This window comes from Hippocampus zosterae, chromosome 2, assembly GCF_025434085.1.
Source record: "Hippocampus zosterae strain Florida chromosome 2, ASM2543408v3, whole genome shotgun sequence".
In the NCBI taxonomy this organism is placed as follows: domain Eukaryota; kingdom Metazoa; phylum Chordata; class Actinopteri; order Syngnathiformes; family Syngnathidae; genus Hippocampus; species Hippocampus zosterae.
The window spans coordinates 12,306,683-12,325,589 of NC_067452.1; the positions used below are offsets into that span (position 1 = coordinate 12,306,683).

Genomic DNA, 18,907 nt, shown 5'->3' on the forward strand with positions numbered 1-18,907 from the left:
CGCACCGTCGCTGTCAGACGAACACAGAGAATCTTCAGCCCCATTATTTATATGGACAAGGAACACGGTAACCTTCCACACAAAATATTTCCAAACAAGTAACAATCGTGTCAGTGGCATACATCGATCTCAACAGAATGCCTGCTCTTTATTCACCAGAGGCTCATTAACCGAGTCTCTTATTTCTCTCCCGAAACAGTGTCTTCTATTTCTGTTCGGAGCTTGTAATGGAGGCTACCGCTGGCAATCCGTATTGGAGTCATTAGATGCAATGCGAATGATTTCAGCTTGAGTCGAGCTGTGGACAATGATGACAGGCTTGTATGCAGTAGCCATACATTTAGCTATGGCTTCAGCAAATGTGTTATTCGTCGTGTTGTCCATTTTCTTTGCTTTGAAATGATCCATAGCTGTCTGTCTTGGACGAGGAGGCGGAGTACTCACGTCAGCTGTGTGCTTGGCCATAAAGTGGTATTTCAGACTCGACATGCTATGATGATGGCTCAGTTTACTACTGGAAAACATCCAGGTAACTTTGGTCTTGTCAGTGGAACTATCTGGCTTTTTTAAAAGGAAACTTTCCATTCATAAACTCTTGAAGTATTCGTTTTCGGTGTCTCGCGCTGCCGTGGCTGGCAAAACAGACATGTGCGTGGACCTGTGCAGCGCGCTTGTTGTTTTGTATCTGGATTATTTATAGAGCAACGTAACATCTGCTGTGACGTGTGTCGCGTTAATCTCGCGAGAAAAAAATGAATCCCGTTAAAATTCATTTAAATTACTAACACGCTGAACTGACAACTCTAATATATATATATATATATATATACATATATATATATCACCCATATACAGTAACCCACTCCACCCTGTCTAACTGTCTTTCAGATATCAAATCCTGGATGCAAACAAATTTCTCACTCTTAACTGCACAAAATCTCAACTGCTAATAATCGGTCCTTGGTCCCTCACCCAAACAGCCTCCAACTTTAACCTCACTATTGACAACTGGACTCTGTTCCCCTCCTCTCACTGTCGCAGCCTCTGGGTCCTTTTTGATAAAAACCTCTCTTTCGACCAACACAGCAAATAAATCACCAAAACTGCTTTCTTCCACCTCAAAAACAACATAGTCTCCGCCCTTCACTTGCTTTCAACGCTGCTCATACCCTCATCCACGCCTTCATCACCGCCCTCCTTGACTACTGCAATAGCATCCTCCAGTGACGTGCGGTGAGGTTCATGGTTGGTGAGGCACTGACTACTTTAGTGTCAGATTTACATATAAAGCAAAAAGGGTAGCTTATTCAATTGGTGAAACATATTTGCGACATGCAGATATACGGCAAGCAGCACGATCTCCGACCTTCTTTACCAATACTAACAATCCTTCCCGCAACCTCCGCTCCTCAAACCTCCTCGCCATCCCACATTTAAACGCACACATATATATATATATATATATATATATATATATATATATATATATAGGGCGGCCCGGCAGTCCAGTGGTTAGCACGTCGGCTTCACAGTGCAGAGGTACCGGGTGTGAGTGCGAATGGTTGTTCGTTTCTGTGTGCCCTGCGATTGGCTGGCAACCGATTCAGGGTGTCCCCCGCCTACTGCCCGAAGACAGCTGGGATAGGCTCCAGCACCCCCCGCGACCCTAGTGAGGATCAAGCGGCTCGGAAGATGAATGAATGAATATATATATATATATATACACACACACACACACACACACACCGCATTTTCCGCACTATAGGGCGAAAACAACAAGTCTTCCATTTTCTTAAAACGCTCACCGAGCGCCTTAAAATCCGGTGCATCTTCTGACTCCAAGATGGCTCCTTCCTGGAGACATGCTTCCAATGTTATTACTTGCTGTTGGTTCAGTGAACTGTGTCGCTACTTTATTCAATAAGTTTGTGTTGCAGCTCCGAAAAAAGGAGAGCTGTGGTGTTAATTTTTTAAAACAGTCTCAACAAATACACGTAATCTTTGTCTGTCTCCGCCTTCTTCCGTTCGACTCAAGAGGCGTTTAAGACCGTCACCGAAAAACGTAAACTAACGATGACTTCAATGAAACTACAAAAATTGAAAATAATACATCAAAACTGAAAAGCAAGGATATAACAAAATAAATTATATTGCCCCCCCTACAGAATTTATGATGTGATTTCATCATTTGTGAATAGACAACAAAGGAATAAATAACTATGACTGACATCTTGTGTTATTTTGACTTCAAGGTTGCGCTGCAAAAGTGGCTGCCTTTCCAGCAGCTCCTATTTATTTTGTTCTTCTCCTTCTTCCTCTCATAACTTTGCTGCTGTGAAGTGGGTATTTCTCCATTGTGAGACTGTTAAAGGTTTTCTTGTTTTATCTTATCTGATTGTACTCTTGGAGCTACGATAAAGGAAACGCTGATGGGTTTTTCGGAGGTGGTCATGAATGCCTCTCGAGTTGACCGGAAGAAAAGAAGGGAAAGAGACGGACAAAGACACACCTGAGTTTTTTTTTTTAAATGAGAGCTGTGGTTGTGGTTTTATTTTTATTTTTTTAAACACAGACTTTAATAATGGTTTTCAGAGTCCCAACAAGTACTGTACGTCTTTGTCATCTCCGTGCCTTCTTCCGTTCCACTCGAGAGGCGTCCATGGTCGCCTACGAAAAACGTAAATCAATTACTTCAATGAAACCATGAAGAAAATTAAGAGAGGAAATAAGAAAATAAGTTATAGGGGGGAGTCGAGAATTTATTTTCTGATTTCCTCGCTTGATTTTCTGTTTTGATGCATTAATTTCAATATTCGTAGTTTCATTTAAGTACAGTAATAGTCAATTTACATTTTTCAGAGGCAGTCATAAACGCCTCTCAAGTTGAATGGGCACCTCTCGAGTTGAATGGAAGCGTAGCACCATCTAGTGGACGCAGTGTAGATTGCGCCTTTTAGTGCGAAGCGTCTATTACATTTAAAAAAAATTACAAAATAGCCATTCATTGACAGTGCGCTTCATAATCCAGTGCACCTTTTCATGCGGAAAATACAGTATATACTGTATATATATATATATATATATATATATATATATATGTATTCCCCAGTCAACTACTTTCAAAGAAAAGATACTTATTTGGCAGTCTATCCGTGCGGATTCATTTTTTTTTTCACGATTTGAAAATGTATAGATCAGGGGTGCCCAAACTTTTTGGACTGAAGAGCGACTTTTCGATCAACCAACCTCCCGGGATCGCCCCTTACCGCGCACGCACCCACACACACACACAGCCACGCACGCGCACGCCATGATGAGGAGCCTGATACGGAAGCAAGCGATGCACTTTTGCAGCCTGTTGACTATCGTCGCTCACAGGTTTAGTTTTAAAGTGCTTCCCTCAGACATCTTACCTATTCTTTGCCGTGCCCTCGGTGAATTGTACACGAAGCAAACTCTGAATGAGAATAATGACGATAAAAGATCTGCTCTGATCACAAGCTGCAATTGCAGACTGCTGAGCGCTAAAAACTTCCGCTGACATAGGTCACGCGCCAGCGTAGGTTAAAGATTTACCTGCTTAGTTTTATTTTATTTTAATTTTTTTAATATTTTGTGGTGAAAAGACGACAGATCGGATGATTTGGGTGCAGTGTACATTAACAAAAATATATTACTAACATGGGCGGCCTGGTAGTCCAGTGGTTAGCACGTCGGCTTCACAGTGCAGAGTTACCGGGTTCGATTCCAGCACCGGCATGTTCTCCCCCGGGCCTGCGTGGGGTTTCTCCGGGTGCTCCGGTTTCCTCCCACATTCCAAAAACATGCATGGCAGGCTGATTGGACGCTCTAAATTGTTCCTAGGTGTGAGTGTGGGCGTGGATGGTTGTTTGTCTCTGTGTCCCCTGCGATTGGCTAGCAACTGATTCAGGGTGTCCCCCGACTACTGCCCGAAGACGGCTGGGATAGGCTCCAGCACCCCCCACGACCCAAGTGAGGATCAAGCGGTTCGGAAAATGGATGGATGGATATTACTAACATGTACAAAGACACAATTTTTTTTTTCCTCTACACCTTTCGGATCTACTTGGGACCAGTCCTAGATCTCCCGGTCGATCAGGATCGACGTAATGGGCACCCCTGTTATAGATCAATGCATTCATGATGGCATCAATCAATCCGTAACCCCCCAAATTAGTGGGGGTCCACTGCATATTGAATACCACGGTGTGAAAGAAACAGTTGGATTGCAGCTACGTGAATAAATATCCAGTGAGTACTGGGATCCTTCCTGCCAGTTAACGGCAGGCTGCTATAACCTCAACCACTGCAGTTCACACTAAATTAACTAGCGCTGAGCCAATTAGGGGCTGTGTTGTACACCAAGGGGTGAATGGTCAATCATTTCGTCGATTTGCATTCATTATCACTTACATCGGGTGTCACATGCTTGTAAATGAGCCGCAAGCCCAAAGCTTGTTTGGGAGTCCAATTTAGACATGAGTACAGAGCATTCAATACGAAACCCAACCCACCTCATAATTACTCATTAGCCCGCTAATATCCAGGTGTAATAATCAGAGTGGGGCAAATGAGAGCAGAAAAGATCACGTCAATAGTATAGCAACAGGGGGGGTGGAAAATTCAAGTCGTCTGGTGGACTTCGCAAGGAGGCTGTGGGTAAGCTCATTTAACAACAGCTGAAATAAGCACGTATTTGTCATTAGTGTCGTTGAGCCATCTGCAGGAAAAGTACAGAGAGTAATCAAGTTGGGAAAGAATTTGTCGAGGACATCAGAAGACTTTGCAGGAGTGCCTTTGGTGTCAGAGATGCAAATGTGTAAAATCTCTCCAATACATAAGGAAAAGAGCATCCACAAAGAGTGACAGTAGACCTTCTTGAGGCTTTACAAATTGTGGGACATTTTATTAATATACCTTCATAAAAACAAGTTTAAGACTGTATCAAAACTCAGTAAAAACAGATTTTTTTTTGTTTTTACATTTTTCTAATGGTGCTATCAGGTATGAAATGTACATAATTCACATAGTGTATTTGTTGCAATCCTCTTCAGATGATACTAATTCTTTGTGATGGGCAGGTCAACGTTTCTGCACACTATTAAATTCATTATCATGAGAGTGATCATAAATCTAAGCATACAATTAAAAAATAAAATAATTTCCCACCGTGGCCCTTCTGATCCCAACTAGGTTGACTGCTAAAACACAAACATGATGGAGTTCTTTAATTTCACAGGCACACAATTATTTACATGGCCATGTTTCGACACCAAGAGGCAAAGTCGAGCACTGCGGTGCCTCTCCACTGGGCTCACAGGTCCGTCCCGTTGTCATGTTGTCACGTTTCACACCGTAAGCCCGACTAGGAATCATCCTCACCTTTGTTGAGGGTTCATGTCTGAAAAGCAACACTCACGTTTGACATTTCACCTTTACGACTTCCAAAACAGATTTGGCAGGAAAAAAAACGGGAAAAAAAACAGAATTGAACTGATGAATGACCAACCCCCCCCCAAAAAGAAATTGTGTTGAAAAAGACTTTAAAAGTAGGTATTAGGTTGCAATGGAAATTCTTCATAGCCAATAAGAAGTTGTCAATGGAGTGTAATGTGCTAAAATGTCCCCCTGCAGTGAAGCAGCATTCCGCTAGCCACCTTCATTGATGACCAAACAGCCTCCCAGGCCAGTCATCACCATAGCAACACAAAACATGTCACATGGCAAGTGGCATGAAAATAACAACCAAGATGATGTCTTGTCTAAATTTAAAAATGTAATTAAAACTATAATTTGATTCTTATTTGACTAAACTACTCGATTGTGTGTCGAGATGTGGAACAAGCCATTGCTGTCAAGAAGCAAGGCGTGAATGATTTTTTTGTTTGTTTGTTTAGAATTTGTGTGTGTTTTTATGCTTTGAGTTTGGCTTGTGGTGTTCCAGTTCCCCTCAAAAATCTTTGCAAACCAAACTGGGGACAGATACAACTGATACAGCTCTCAAACAGCACGTCACGGGAGAGCCACGGGTCTGCATCAAGGCCCAAAGGGCTTCCGTGTCTCCTGATCTAATATTTTCTATACAATAGAAATAGTACATCGTTGAGATAAAATGGATTCTTCTTCTCAGCAAAACAGACAAAGCGTTTGGAAATCGTCAAAAGCAGAGCTGAAGAACAAAGTGAGAGAGTGAGACAGAGTAACGGAATTAAAAAGTGCTCTCCATCTTTTTTTTTTTTTTTTTTTTTTTTTGCCAGTCACAGTCGGAGAACGCGGAATCATCTAATCCATGATGGTCAAAATATATGCATGGTTGCCTGCATTTCATTGAAATCCAAATGTCAAGTTACGTCTGCGGTAGTTTTGTACGAGCATCCCTACAGTGCACCTGAATTCCAAATGGAGAGATCCACTGAGCGTTAGGGGGGCACGTACGGGGGCGGCGACCTGTAGGAGGTCATGTTCTTGGGGCGAGAGCCTTTGCCTTCGATGGGGACGGTGAAAGGGGGCGGGGGCTGGTAAGGAGGCGCGTTGGGATCGTCGTCCTGATACACCGAATACTCTTCCAACAAATCCTGGTTCAGTAAGGTGCTGTGGGGACCAGCCATGTTGGGGTACTCCGGGGGAGGAAGCGGTGGCTTTTCCTCCTGAAGGATGAGGGGGATGCTGGAGGACGGCGGGGACTTGGAATCGTCCAGCTCATCGGCAAATATTATGGGAACTCCTTTTTTGATGAAGGTGGCCTGTTCCTCCATGGTCATCTTCCCTCTGCGCTTCTTGCGGTAGCACACCATGGCAATGATGCCAGCGATTAAAAGGAGGGCGGCGACCACGACCGCGGGGATGACCGTGTGCAGGTAGACGTCGTCGCTGCTTCTACGATCCGTCCCAGGCGACGGTGTGGCGGTGGGTAGATCGGGAACTGGCGCAACCTCTCCCGGTGGAACGAATGTGACGCTTTGACATTTATTTGCGCCGCGAATAGAGACGTTAATCGGTTTAAATTCGGGCTCCATCGCTTTAACGAAGGCTGGTTTAGGTGCGCCTTGCGTATCGGCAATCCTGTTGCTGAGAGCTGTGATCTGCTCCTTCGGACAGAAACTCTGCGGCAGACTATTGTTGGTCCATTCCACCACGATGGAGCCCTTGGTGATGCTTTGTAGGGTCACTGTGCTGCTATTGCGATCGCCAAGAGCATAAGCTAACTTTTTTGTCAGAAGAATCTTTTTGTGGATGTCACTGCTCACACTTTTAGGGTCGCCGTGGAAACGTGCGGCAAAAACCACTGACGGTTTGTCGTTGCTTGACCAGCGGTTGACTTGAACCTCAAACGCATCCATGACACTCCGCCCACCTTTATCAGTAGCCAACATGAAGTACTCGTGTTTGCCCTGGTGCTGCTCCTCAGGAAGGCCATACAAAAGCTGGATGGTGCTGTTGAACTGAATCCAGGATGTTTCACTGACTGGCTCCCTGGGGGGATGCTTCAAAGTCAAACGCAGCTTGTCGGTGGTGCCATCTTCTTTGTCGAAGAATGTATCAGGAGGAATCTTCAGCTCAAAGTACGTGCCAACCCACGCGTTGACCTGGTCGATTGGGTTGCGGATTTCTGGCATACTATTGATGTCTGGAGCCAAGGAAAGCGTGGTGGTGTGCTTCGGTGGTTTTGTCGTGGTGGATTTGGGTTCCCTGGGAGCCGGGGTTGAGGTTTTGGGCTTCTTTGGCTTCCTGGTGCCCGAAGGTTTTGGCTTTTTGGTGGTGCTCGGTGGCGTGGGGAAGGCGGTGGCTTCCACAAACGTAGGCCTGGTCATGGTAGGTTGGATGGTCACGGTGCTGGTCGATCCCACTGCCCTGGCGGGTTGAGAGGGACCAAAAACAGGCGTGTGGGCTATCTGATCTCGGACCCTCATGGTGGGCTTGACGGGAAGAGGTAAGGGACCGCGGACAGGTGGTGCAGAGTTGTCTGTTGCGGGGGCGATTGAGGGGGAAGTCGGGCTGGGAACAACACGAACAGGGGGTTCCGGGTAAGTGGTGGGAGGGAGAAGGGAGGGCACCGGAGTGGGGGTGTTGTACAACTGTCGCTTGACACGTTTCACCGCATGAGGCTTCTTGTTGGCAATGTGCCAACCGACCACTGGGTACGCCAGCCTGGCTGACATGGTTCCATCCTTTGCGGAGGACTGGACAATGCCGATGTCGGGGATATTGCCCTGCTCAAGGGCGCATCCAAGTTTCCACGACAGCAGAACTCCGTTCTCCACCACTTTCTTGGCATTGCCTGGCCCCGCCACGAAAGCAGACATGTCAAATAAGCGGTTGTTGACGACAGGGACGACCCTCATGTGCTCAACGGGAACATGCGAGAATCTTCTCATCACAGACAGTAAAGTGACCCTCTGCTCGGCAACCATCTTTGTCAAGTCGGCGTCGAGTATGACAGTGAGGACCGTGACGGGCTCCTCGGGGCCACAAGTGAAGGGCTGTAGGCCACTCGGATCAGACTGCAGCGCGAGCAGGGACGGTTCCGTGTCTGCTCGTTCCTCGGGGTGAACTTCAATCGAGAAGACCGTACTGGGAAAATCTCGGCTGCCGGTCGTCACGCTTGTGTCTCGTCCAGACACGGCGATATGATACACACCTTTATCTTGCTCCAGGGCTAGGCCTCTGAGAATACAGTTCTCTTTGTCCCAATAGAGCCATTGCGGTAGCGCCGTCCGTCCCATCTCAGTTACCTAAAATAAATTAATAAATAAATAAGGGAACAAACACAAAACACTCATAAGTCAGTGCAATTACCCAAATGACTATTGCACCAGTTCCAGTTTTCATGTACGGAAGAACAAACATACATGAGTCACTTATTATCAAATGTGACAGAGGGGAAGGGTTATCAAATGGGGCAAAAAGCCACAAGCCACTGAACTATGAGAGCTATTGTTCTTCATTTTCAGTTATTACTGTCCGTTGTGCAGCCTGCAACAAATTACATCACAGTGAACACATCATTCTGGTACACAGCGAACAAATTGCATACCTTGGTTAGAAGGGGAACTAGAGGCAAATATTTTCTTTGCATGAAAAATATGAATCCATTCGTTTTCAGCAATCCCGGGGTTCTGCCGTTTGATCCCGTACGGCACCTCTGCGGTCCACTAAGATCGATCTCAAACTGTCCTTGGGCTAGCACTCAAACGTCACGTGACCATCCGGACGAGCCCGAGGACACAGTGACGTCATTTTCAGTTGACAGCAGAGGGTTGGCATAGGACAAAATGGCAGGGCCCTGAGATTGAGGGCAAGAGATCGAAGAATGAAACGTGATCTGCTCTTGGCAGCGGCTGCGATTTGACTGGCCATTGGGAGCCGGGAAGCTCAGAGCGAAGTAAAAAACCTGCCGACATAAGTGCGCGTGATTTCTGGTGACTTTTCCGCCTGAAGGCAGGTATCTCCCATATCTGAACGTTTTCACTTTGCGAGGTTAAAAACATTCATGGAATCAATAAATGTCTCCATGCGTGTCGTGTATTATGCATGTTGCGTGGCAGTGTGACTGATAAATAGGAGTGCGTGCTGACAGACCTGTTATAGGTGAGCGAACCACCACAACTGTTTGTACGCTTCTCCGATGTTTGTGCACACACAGACACAATAGTGTGCGCTCTACTGAGCAGTGACCAATCAAAACACATCCTCCAGTCAAATGATTTGCAAATGCGGCCGTCTGCAGTCACAAATTAAGAGGATAAATACGTCTACGTGGCATTATGTTGCATTGTTCTCTTTCACAAATGAAAGTGAAGACAGATGAAATGTTGTTCCTCCTCATTGAACTGATGAGGCATCATCGCTACTGCTTGTAACACCTGCTGGTGGTCGAGTCTTTTTTTTTTGTAATTAAATTGTAAAATGTTGTCACAAGTAGTATAATGCCCTTAAGTTCCCTACACTCAAGTATGTATGATGTTACTGACTGGAGATCAGTAAGTTGTTTTTTTTTTGTTTTTTTTAAATGTGTGTGTGTGTGCATATCTCTGTGTCGGGAAGTTCAGTGCAGTCCACAAGTTGACGTGTTTCCTGAAATATGAAGCTGGATATGTTGAAGTAGTAAAGCCACAGATTCGTTTGCATTATTGTTGTAATATGCGTTTTACTGTGTTTGCTTTATTAGCGATTTACAGTAGAGTACATACTTCAATGTTTAAGCCATAGTTATGTGGCAACTAGACTAGACTGCACATCAAATTATTTAACAAGTTTACACCTGGAATTGGATTTAATAAACCATCAATAGATGCTTTGTTTGCCTTTATCTTGAAAAAAAATTATTCAAATCTGAAGATTGGTTTTGAAATTGACAAATCGAATAGTTACATTTCAAAATTCTTGCATCCTGGCATTGCACCCCATATATATGAAGATACTGTATATATGCTCCAAGGCCAAAATAATTGGACTCTGGGCTACTGAGTGGCTCCCCACAAAATATAAGAACGTGTAAAGTGCGAGGTTTCACAGGTGACGTCTGGTATGTTGCCAAAGCTTAGAAATGGCAACAGTCTTAAGGTCAGAGCAAGCACAAGAGGAACACTTGAAGTCAGTGATAGCTTGCCTAGCTTTGGACAGCTCTTATTATGTATTAATAAACATGAGAAAAGCTGTACCATATCAAACGGATTCGTAAACCCACTGAATCAAATCAAATTGTTCCATTTTAAAATTGTTATGTCATTGTCTTTGGTGGAGTTATGCACACCCCTTGAAACCTTGAAAATCGGATCTTGATTGTAATCACAATTCTGAGGGGAAAAAAATTGCGAATTAAATATTTTTCCAAAATCAATGAGCCCTAATTTATAATATTAAGACTGAGTTCGGGAGCTTTCTGCACTTTTTATTAAACATTTACAACAAAGATGTCCACTGTCCAATATTGAATTTACATAGATAAATAGATTGACAGATAGCTAGATAGATAAATAAACAAACAAACCAAGTGAAACCTGTTAATCTGAAAAGCCGTTTTAGAAATATAGGCTTCAAGGCATTTAAATGAAGTGCTGGACTTTATCGTTTGAAGCCAACACTTTCCCTTTTACTGCTAATGAGTACCAGCTTCAAATATTGGAGCTTCCTTGATCGGGATCATTAAAAAAAAAAAAAAAAAGCCAATAAAAATTTCCAGCCTTGCCAATAAATTGAGGGTCACAGTTTTCAGCCAGAGTAGATTCTATAGATCTTGTTGCCTAGAAAAATGTTGTAAAATATTCGCACATTTAAAAAAAAAACAAAAAGGTTTCTTACTAATAATATAAAACACGTTGTCTGGGTAGTGAATAAGTTACCCTATATTTTATCATTCCTTCACTGCCTAAAATAGCCATAACTCTTACATGATTTTCATGGGTCATATTTACCACACTCCAAAACTTTTTTTAACAATGGAGTCATAATTTGTATCGTTCCTGAAGAAAACACATATCTATATCTTTAAATTTCAGGCCATATCACCCAGATGCAAACGAGACTGAATTCATGCTCGGTGCACTTACGTGAAGATTACAGCTGGCGTTCTCAGGCACTAGTGGAATCCTCAGCTGGAACACCTGGCCCACAATGGCCGAGGAATCCGGGATCCCAGGCTGCAAATCCTCATCGTTCACAGAGGAGTGTGGCGGTGCCGTGGCCGTAGCAACAGACTGAAGGTCGGAGAGCATGAAAGACTGCATGGAAGCCTCCAATTCAATGGTGACCCTCTCCACCTCTGTGTCTTGCTGTTCCGACGCAGCATCCAGGGCCGTGGCTATCAGAAGTCCGATCACCAGCGAGAAAGTCCAACACATCCCGGCTTCCCCGCCGCCCATTTTATGTTGCGTAGCAGCAGGCCCTTTTGCTGCCTAGCAGATGTTGAAGAACGACTTAGGAGGCCACATGCACCGAAGTCAGTCAGATGATACACTTGGGGTCAGATTCCCTTGTTATGGGCTGTGCTCAATGATTGTGTTTTTCCTTTCGTTGTCCTCTGGGATCCATCAAGAGGGGTCTTTGGCAGCTGGTTAGACAGCCATGCCCGGCAGCTACAAGAGAAGACAAACAGATGTAATTTGAGGGTGTTTGCTTCCGTTTACCAGACATGTTTTCAGACCATGTGCTCAGGACCGCACCGTGCCTCCGTGTCAGTATGTGAGTTACGGCAGGAAATACAACAATGTACAGATTCGATCAGTTGTATAGCTAAGCAACAGAGCGGAATGCCGCACCATACGTATTTAGCTTCCCGCGGTTTGTCGTAACGAAGGCCTTTTCACGATTTTGTGGGGAAAATCTTATTATTATAATGAAGTTTACATTATTAAGGTGTACGTTGTCAACAAAATCGGCAAATCGAAAAGGAATTAAGTGAAGTCTGGATTTTGAAACGGGAATGTTATTGGAGTGAAAAACGTAAACTAGGTCCGACAAAAGGTTCGACTGTATTTTCATTTCGTGATATCAACTTTGCATTGGCTGTGGAAGTTCAGAGTGTGTCAACAATCCCACAATGGCATTTTTGGGGACTACAACACCAGCTGTTCATGTGTCCAAGACAGAAGTTTTTTTTTGGTCCATTTTTTAAAACACAATATTGTCTCCTTGAGCAAAGATACCTGTTGAGGGTATTTTAAATGGAACAAGTCAATTTGGCTGATAAGAATATAAGTAGATGTGTTTCGTTTGTTGCACAGTAGATCAAATTACAAAGCCTTGTTATCCTCAGGTTCCAAGAGGAGAGAGAATAAGCCATTGGTCGATCAACATGATAACAAATATTTATATATTTTTTTTTAAATCACCTACAACAAACCTGACATTTGCTTTGGCTGTCAACAGTGATTGTTCAATGCTAGATGAAAATTTGCATTTCATTTATTTCTAGGGGAGAAAAAAAAAGCACGGCCACAAAACATGAAGCGTAAACAATATCCCCGCTTCTAGGTAGGGTTAAACAAGTAACATTGAGACCATCTTTTTCTTTCCACCCAAGCCAAGTCTACAGCCGCAAAAGCTTGTATATCACAGTAAGGATCACAACACAGAGCCACGTCATATTCTCCACAGTTAGTTCAGTGAAGTTCAAAGCCCATATGCACAAACAATCAAAATTCAAGACTTTATTTAAGACATGTAATAACCAACAAATCAATCTTCCAAAAGCTTGTTTTGAATACAAATCCTCCTGTTGGATTCATGTCTGAATTTCTTCTTTCATGTCAAAAGCATTTGCATGAAAATAGGTTTTGCCCATAGGCTGGGTTTTATCCCGAATGAGCACTACACCTCACCTCAGGCTATTACCGCACACACGGCAAACAATCTGAGCATCAAAGTAAGCGCTCCACAATGTGGCCTAGATTCCATCCTGCACAATGAGCAATGGCCACCACAAGCCACAAATCCTCACTTCCTAATTTCACAATGCTGATTTGCACTTTCATAACCTGATATTCTAATGCAAAATGGAACAAAATGGAAATGAAGCAAATGGACTGATAACTATTGTTTACTGGCCTGGAGACGCATCATGAAGTTACACTGTTGGATACATCACAGCCATCAATTCACAGAGCACTATTAAGCGGCACAAATGGCAGCCTTTTTCCACGATTTGCTCATAATTGCCCGTAGTACGAATCAGGGTTATTACTTTTAAAGAAAATTAACAAAATAATGAAAACTAAAATGGAAAAAGCATTTCCATTAGCAAAATAACAAACGTGAGTGCTTAGAAAATACCGGTACAAACCACAGCTAACTGAAATTATATTTTATATCAACAATTCGAGCGAAAATGTTCTTCACTTTGGTCTCCCGTCATTTTATACATGAGCCTTCTGGGTCCATTCTGTTTCATATATTTATAAAATTTTATTGCACACCTATTAAAAGCTCATTTCAAACATCAGGCCGCATTAATGTAAGGCAAACAGTAGAGTGGCATATATGCTTCTGGGTGATTTCACTCAAGGTCTACACGAGTGGGAGACGGAAGCTGAAGCAAATCAGTTTCACCACAGCGGCATTCTTGCTGTATGCCGCTCAAAGGATAGTTAAAAATTGAAACCGATCACAAATAATTAAATTCCGGATGCACAGTTGGCGCTCAGGGCCAATTGAATTGACGTAGCAAATGCAGCAGCCTCTCCAAAGAGCCTGAGTTGAATAACAAACATCCACAAGACGGTCCACATGTCCCTCCATCAATTGTCCGACAAAGTAATACTGCGTGTAGTGCAAAAAAAGGTGCATGTAATGAAACCATCAGTGCATGACGGTAAGAATACACTATTTTGTAAAAAGAACCATGGTTATCTGCAGGCCTGGCAAATCCTTTGAACTATAATCTGAAAAGTAGCTGTGATTATGATCCATCTTGTTAGCTTAAAGCCCCAAACTGCAGCTAGCGAACTGTCGACTCAAAATGAGGAACGTGGGGAGATATTACAGATATATGAGAATCAAGCAAACCTATACACGATCAGGACAGACAAAATGCCAAAATTAGTCCTAAAGATTTAATAACATTCACGGAGGAGCAGTGGTTGTTATTAAACGCCCTTTTGGGAAGTGACCGTAACACATATTTTATGGTTGACTTCTGCTTTAAATACTCACTGCTATTTATTTATTTATTTATTGTAATTCTGCAAGATAATTTCTGTATTTTTATTTTCTTATCGCATGCTGCCCAAACAGTGTGTTCATACTAGGCCCGTGTCGTTTGCCCTCGGTCCGACTACGATCTCATTTTGGGCCTTTGACATATAATAAAACAAGCAATAACATCAAAATTCGATTAACCTGTGCTGTTCTAGAAACGCCGCGTATGCGTGATTATTCGAGCGAGCGATATGATCGAGCACAAATTGGGAAAATGCGAGCACGGTCCTGCAGCGCTTTTGCTGTATGTCCCGCAGCTGGCGGATGCTAGCAGACGTGCACCTGTTTTTATTCTAAGGGGATGAGATGGGAGCAGAGTCGGGAGCCGCTGCTGCGGGAAGTCGACTCTCATATCGGCACACAAACGCATGAAGGCGACGGCCTAATGGGCCCCTTTGCCACACACATACGATTCCGTGGGCAAAGCCGGAACGAGGGCCGAGGGAGCGTCACCAAAGTCGAGCGCAGCGAACTGAGCGGTCGTTGTCTCGCGAGTGTTGCTAACGACTAGGCTATCGCTGAAAGAATCAAGACGGTGGTAAATGTTACGTTTATCCTTCCCGCTGAAGGAGAAGGCGCTCTGTTAACTAGGATAGCGAGCGGCACTCAACATGACGACATATGTGGATTTTCCCATAACGTGGCAAGAAAAAGAGTGGCACAAGCAGAATGTATCCTGACCTTGTTAGCGAGCTAACGTTAGCCACCTCGCGCTGTACTGTCTCCTCCCCGATCGAGCCTGCACGAAGCGCAGCCAAGGCTTCCAAACTGCCATCAAAAGTGCGATTTCCCCTCGGAAACGAATAGACTGGATGCGGTCAGAATGACGTGAGGGCTCGGCGAAGCAGCTGATGGGCGCGCGCTTTGGTTCACTAATAGACGGCTCACCGCGCAGTATCGTGATGAGGTTGCTGGCAACCCCTCCCTGGCAGCCTGCCTCCCTCGGTCCGTCAGTCCTCCTACAGGGAATCAGGCAGGTTGAGGAGCCCATTGAGCAGCCAGGCGGGAGTGGCTTCTCCCTCTCTGGAGGTAAACTTGCTGGACTTTCAAGTGAAACTTGATTTCACACTTGAATTGTTTTCCCAAACTAACGCACTAGCAGGCACAGACAATGACCACCTGCAAGACGAGTTTATACGATCCAAATTATGTTTCGAGCAGCTTTTATTCACAAAAAGTCAAGAACTACTGAGAGGACCCAGAATAATGGAGTAAAGTAATGTACCGGTAATAGCCCACGTCATATTTAAAAAAACAAATATAATAATAATAATATTGTTTAATATTATTATAATTATTATCATAGAGTAGCCTGGTAGTCCAGTGGTTCGCACGTCGACCTCACAGTGCAGAAATTGTGGGTTCCATCCCGGCTCCGGTCTTCCTGTGTGGAGTTTGTATGTTCTCCCCGGGCCTGCGTGGGTTTTCTCTGTGTACTCCGGTTTCCTGCCACATTCCAAAAACATGCATGGCAGCCTGATTGAACATTCCAAATTGTCCCGAGGTCTGAGTGTGAGCACGGATGGTTTTTGTCTCTGTGTGCCCTGCGATTGGCTGGCAACCGGTTCAAGGTGTCCCCCGCTTACTGCCCGAAGACAGCTGAGATAGGCTCCGGCACCCCCCACGAGCCTTGTGGGGAGAAAGTGGATCGGAAAATGAATGGATAAATAATAATAATAATTTTAAAAAGGCCCAGTGCTACCTCACAGTGCAGAGGTCATGAGTTCAATTCTGGGCCTTCCTGTGTGGAGTGTGCATGTTATCCCGGTGCCTGCGTGGGTGATCAGCTACCTTACCAAGCACAATCCTCTTGGGCTGCCATTCAGTGTCCAATCTTGTTTTGTACCATGGACCATTAGAGATAACTGTCTCGCTGGCCACGCCAGTCACCATCTCACTGCAAATGTAGCCGCTGGCGGGGAGCCAACCTCGTTGCCACAGCTGCCACAACGTGTGTTTATAAGCAGGCTACAATGCGAGGGGAAACTTCAAAATTAAAGCAAAACAAGTAGAACTGTACATGGAAAGCAGTGCCTTACATAGCTATTTTGAAGTTGGCCCTCGGAAGCAATTGTTATGGCAGTTGACTGGACTTTAAATTGAGGCTGACCTGACCTATTCTTAATGTGTAAAAGCTCGGTGACAGACTTGAACTGGAGTACAATATTCCATTTCCTTTCTTCATGCACATCAATGCTCCACTTATATGTACCCCTGTGTATAGGCCAAAATGTAAAACACCTCAATGTGAACCAAACTTGTTTTCTACTGTGTAAAAAATGAATGGTTACGCTATCTATAACCTTGAAAAGTCAAACAAATGGAAACTGGCTACCCCCTGTAATTTTTATTATTGGTCTGCGACCCATTCTTGTGTCCTGACGCACCACTTGAGCTGGTCTCAACAATTTGTTGGTGTCTCACGTAATGACGTGCATGATTGCAGTCCACTGAGGTTTAGACCAATATGCTAACATGCGCATTCTGTTCAATTTGAAGTGTAACGTCAAAGGAAAATAGCAAAGCAATAACATAAAATTAAATTAAATTGATTCCATTGATTTCTAATATAGTGTGAGGAGCTGAGCCATGCTCGAAGGCACCTCAGTGTTACTCTAGATCACAGGTGTCAAAGTCAAGGCCCGAGTGCCAGATCTGGCCCGCCACATCATTTAATGTGGCCCGCGAAAGCAAATCATATGTGGCAACTTCCTTGACCCTAGCTTAAAACTGTACCAAAATCTCAAATTGCCATATGTAATAAATAACTGTGACATTTTGCAATAACTTTGTGACCCGGTTTATTTCACTTGAACAATAAGTGTACAACTACTTGACTGATTTCAAAACCAGTGAACCATCATTTTGTTTTGTTTTTTGGTGTATTAATAATACGATGTGATGCTAAAACTTTTATTCAGTTTCGCTGTCGTAACGGCCCACCGAGGGAAGACGTAATTCCAAAGTGGCCCGCAACAAAAATAAGTTTGACACCCCTGCTCTAGATGAGAGCTGGCATCCCTCCAGCAACCAATCTGAGCCCACCTTCGACTCAGTCTTTGGGCCCCTTGAAAATTCCAACCATGTGTAATACCGGAATTTTGAATAACTGCTGCAGTGGCCACTTTAAAAAAAAACTGAATTATTTTGTCTGAAACACAATACAATGCTCCTTGCAAGTTTGCAATTCAACTCTTTCAACAATCAAAAGCCTTTGTGTTAAAAAGAACATCTGACACATTTTAGGGAAGTGTCCTCCGACAGAATCTCAAGTTATTGTCTCACTTATATAATTTTATTTGATGGTTTGTGCTCTAAAAGATGTTGTTTGTTTTTTTTGTTCATTTGCTTCAAGTGATGTAGAGGTCAAGTTTACTTTGATCACAGCCACATGTGAAAAAGCTTTTGGAGAAACTGTCTGTTTTTGTCTAACAGAAGATATGCGCGGAATAAAATGATATTAGATGTTATGCAGTAAAACAACCGAAATTTAGCTAAGCAGAAATGCTCATGCAAAATACCTGATCTTATCTTGTAAACTCTGACACATTTCATCTTACTAAGATTGCATTAATTCAAACAAAATACTTTTACTGGAGAGACTGTTCTGTTCTCTCTCTCTTTCTCTCTTGTCACACATAGGTATGTGTATCAAGAATAATAAATAATGATAAATGTCACTCACAAAACAACTTTTAACCACATTTCTGGCTTGTTGGACATAGGCTGTACACTTTCAAGGTAACGACTGTAAAATGGGATGTAAAATCTTGTCTTGTGTCTTTCAGGTTCATTGCTGTCAGGAACATTCTGTACAGTCAAGGACCATTTGTGGTCCAAAGGTTATATTTGTTTAAAGAGGCATGTCTGATTTTTTTTGTCCTGCTTGTGCAAAACAAGAATGGAGAAAAGGTATTCTGAGATTCCACAATCATACATTGCAGTATAAATGAGATTTCTCAAGAAAGAATGTAAAAGCAAAAGCAATTTGAAACGTCAGTAAATCCTTGCTCTCATTCAAAACATCATGTATTTCTCTTCATAAAATATCTTTTTGCTGATTATTTTCTTTTTCTTTTCCGGTGGACCAGAGTTTGCTATTTCCGATTTTTGGGGGGGTCAGTGGGGGGGATGGGTTGAGCCATCTCTCCTTCCAAACATGTTTTATTTCTTTTTATTAAGTCTCCTTATT

The 18,907-nt window shown here is 43.4% G+C and overlaps 1 protein-coding gene across 2 annotated transcripts; it reads right to left on the reverse strand.

Annotated features, from left to right (window-relative positions):
- Positions 1–4,896: 4,896 nt before the first annotated feature.
- LOC127595944 (dystroglycan 1-like) lies at positions 4,897–15,751 on the reverse strand. Of its 2 annotated transcripts, none has more exons than XM_052057999.1 (3): positions 15,604–15,751; positions 11,571–12,095; positions 4,897–8,753 (listed from the first exon to the last, which is right to left on the reverse strand). In XM_052057999.1, the coding sequence occupies exons 2-3, from the start codon at positions 11,880–11,882 to the stop codon at positions 6,441–6,443; spliced, it is 2,625 nt and encodes an 874-aa protein (XP_051913959.1). In that variant the 5' UTR covers positions 11,883–12,095; positions 15,604–15,751; the 3' UTR covers positions 4,897–6,440. The 2 variants fall into 2 exon arrangements, with proteins under 2 accessions (XP_051913959.1, XP_051913958.1); XM_052057998.1 differs by having other exon boundaries at positions 15,397–15,723.
- Positions 15,752–18,907: the final 3,156 nt, after the last annotated feature.

What these genes read in the sequence shown, in the direction of transcription:
- LOC127595944 (XM_052057999.1), bottom strand. Translation starts at nt 11,882, where the DNA reads ATGGGCGGCGGGGAAGCCGGGATGTGTTGGACTTTCTCGCTGGTGATC. An exon ending in ACGCCAGCTGTAATCTTCAC is followed by an intron (nt 8,754 to 11,570) that starts GTAAGTGCACCG and finishes AATTTATTTTAG; the next exon opens with GTAACTGAGATGGGACGGAC.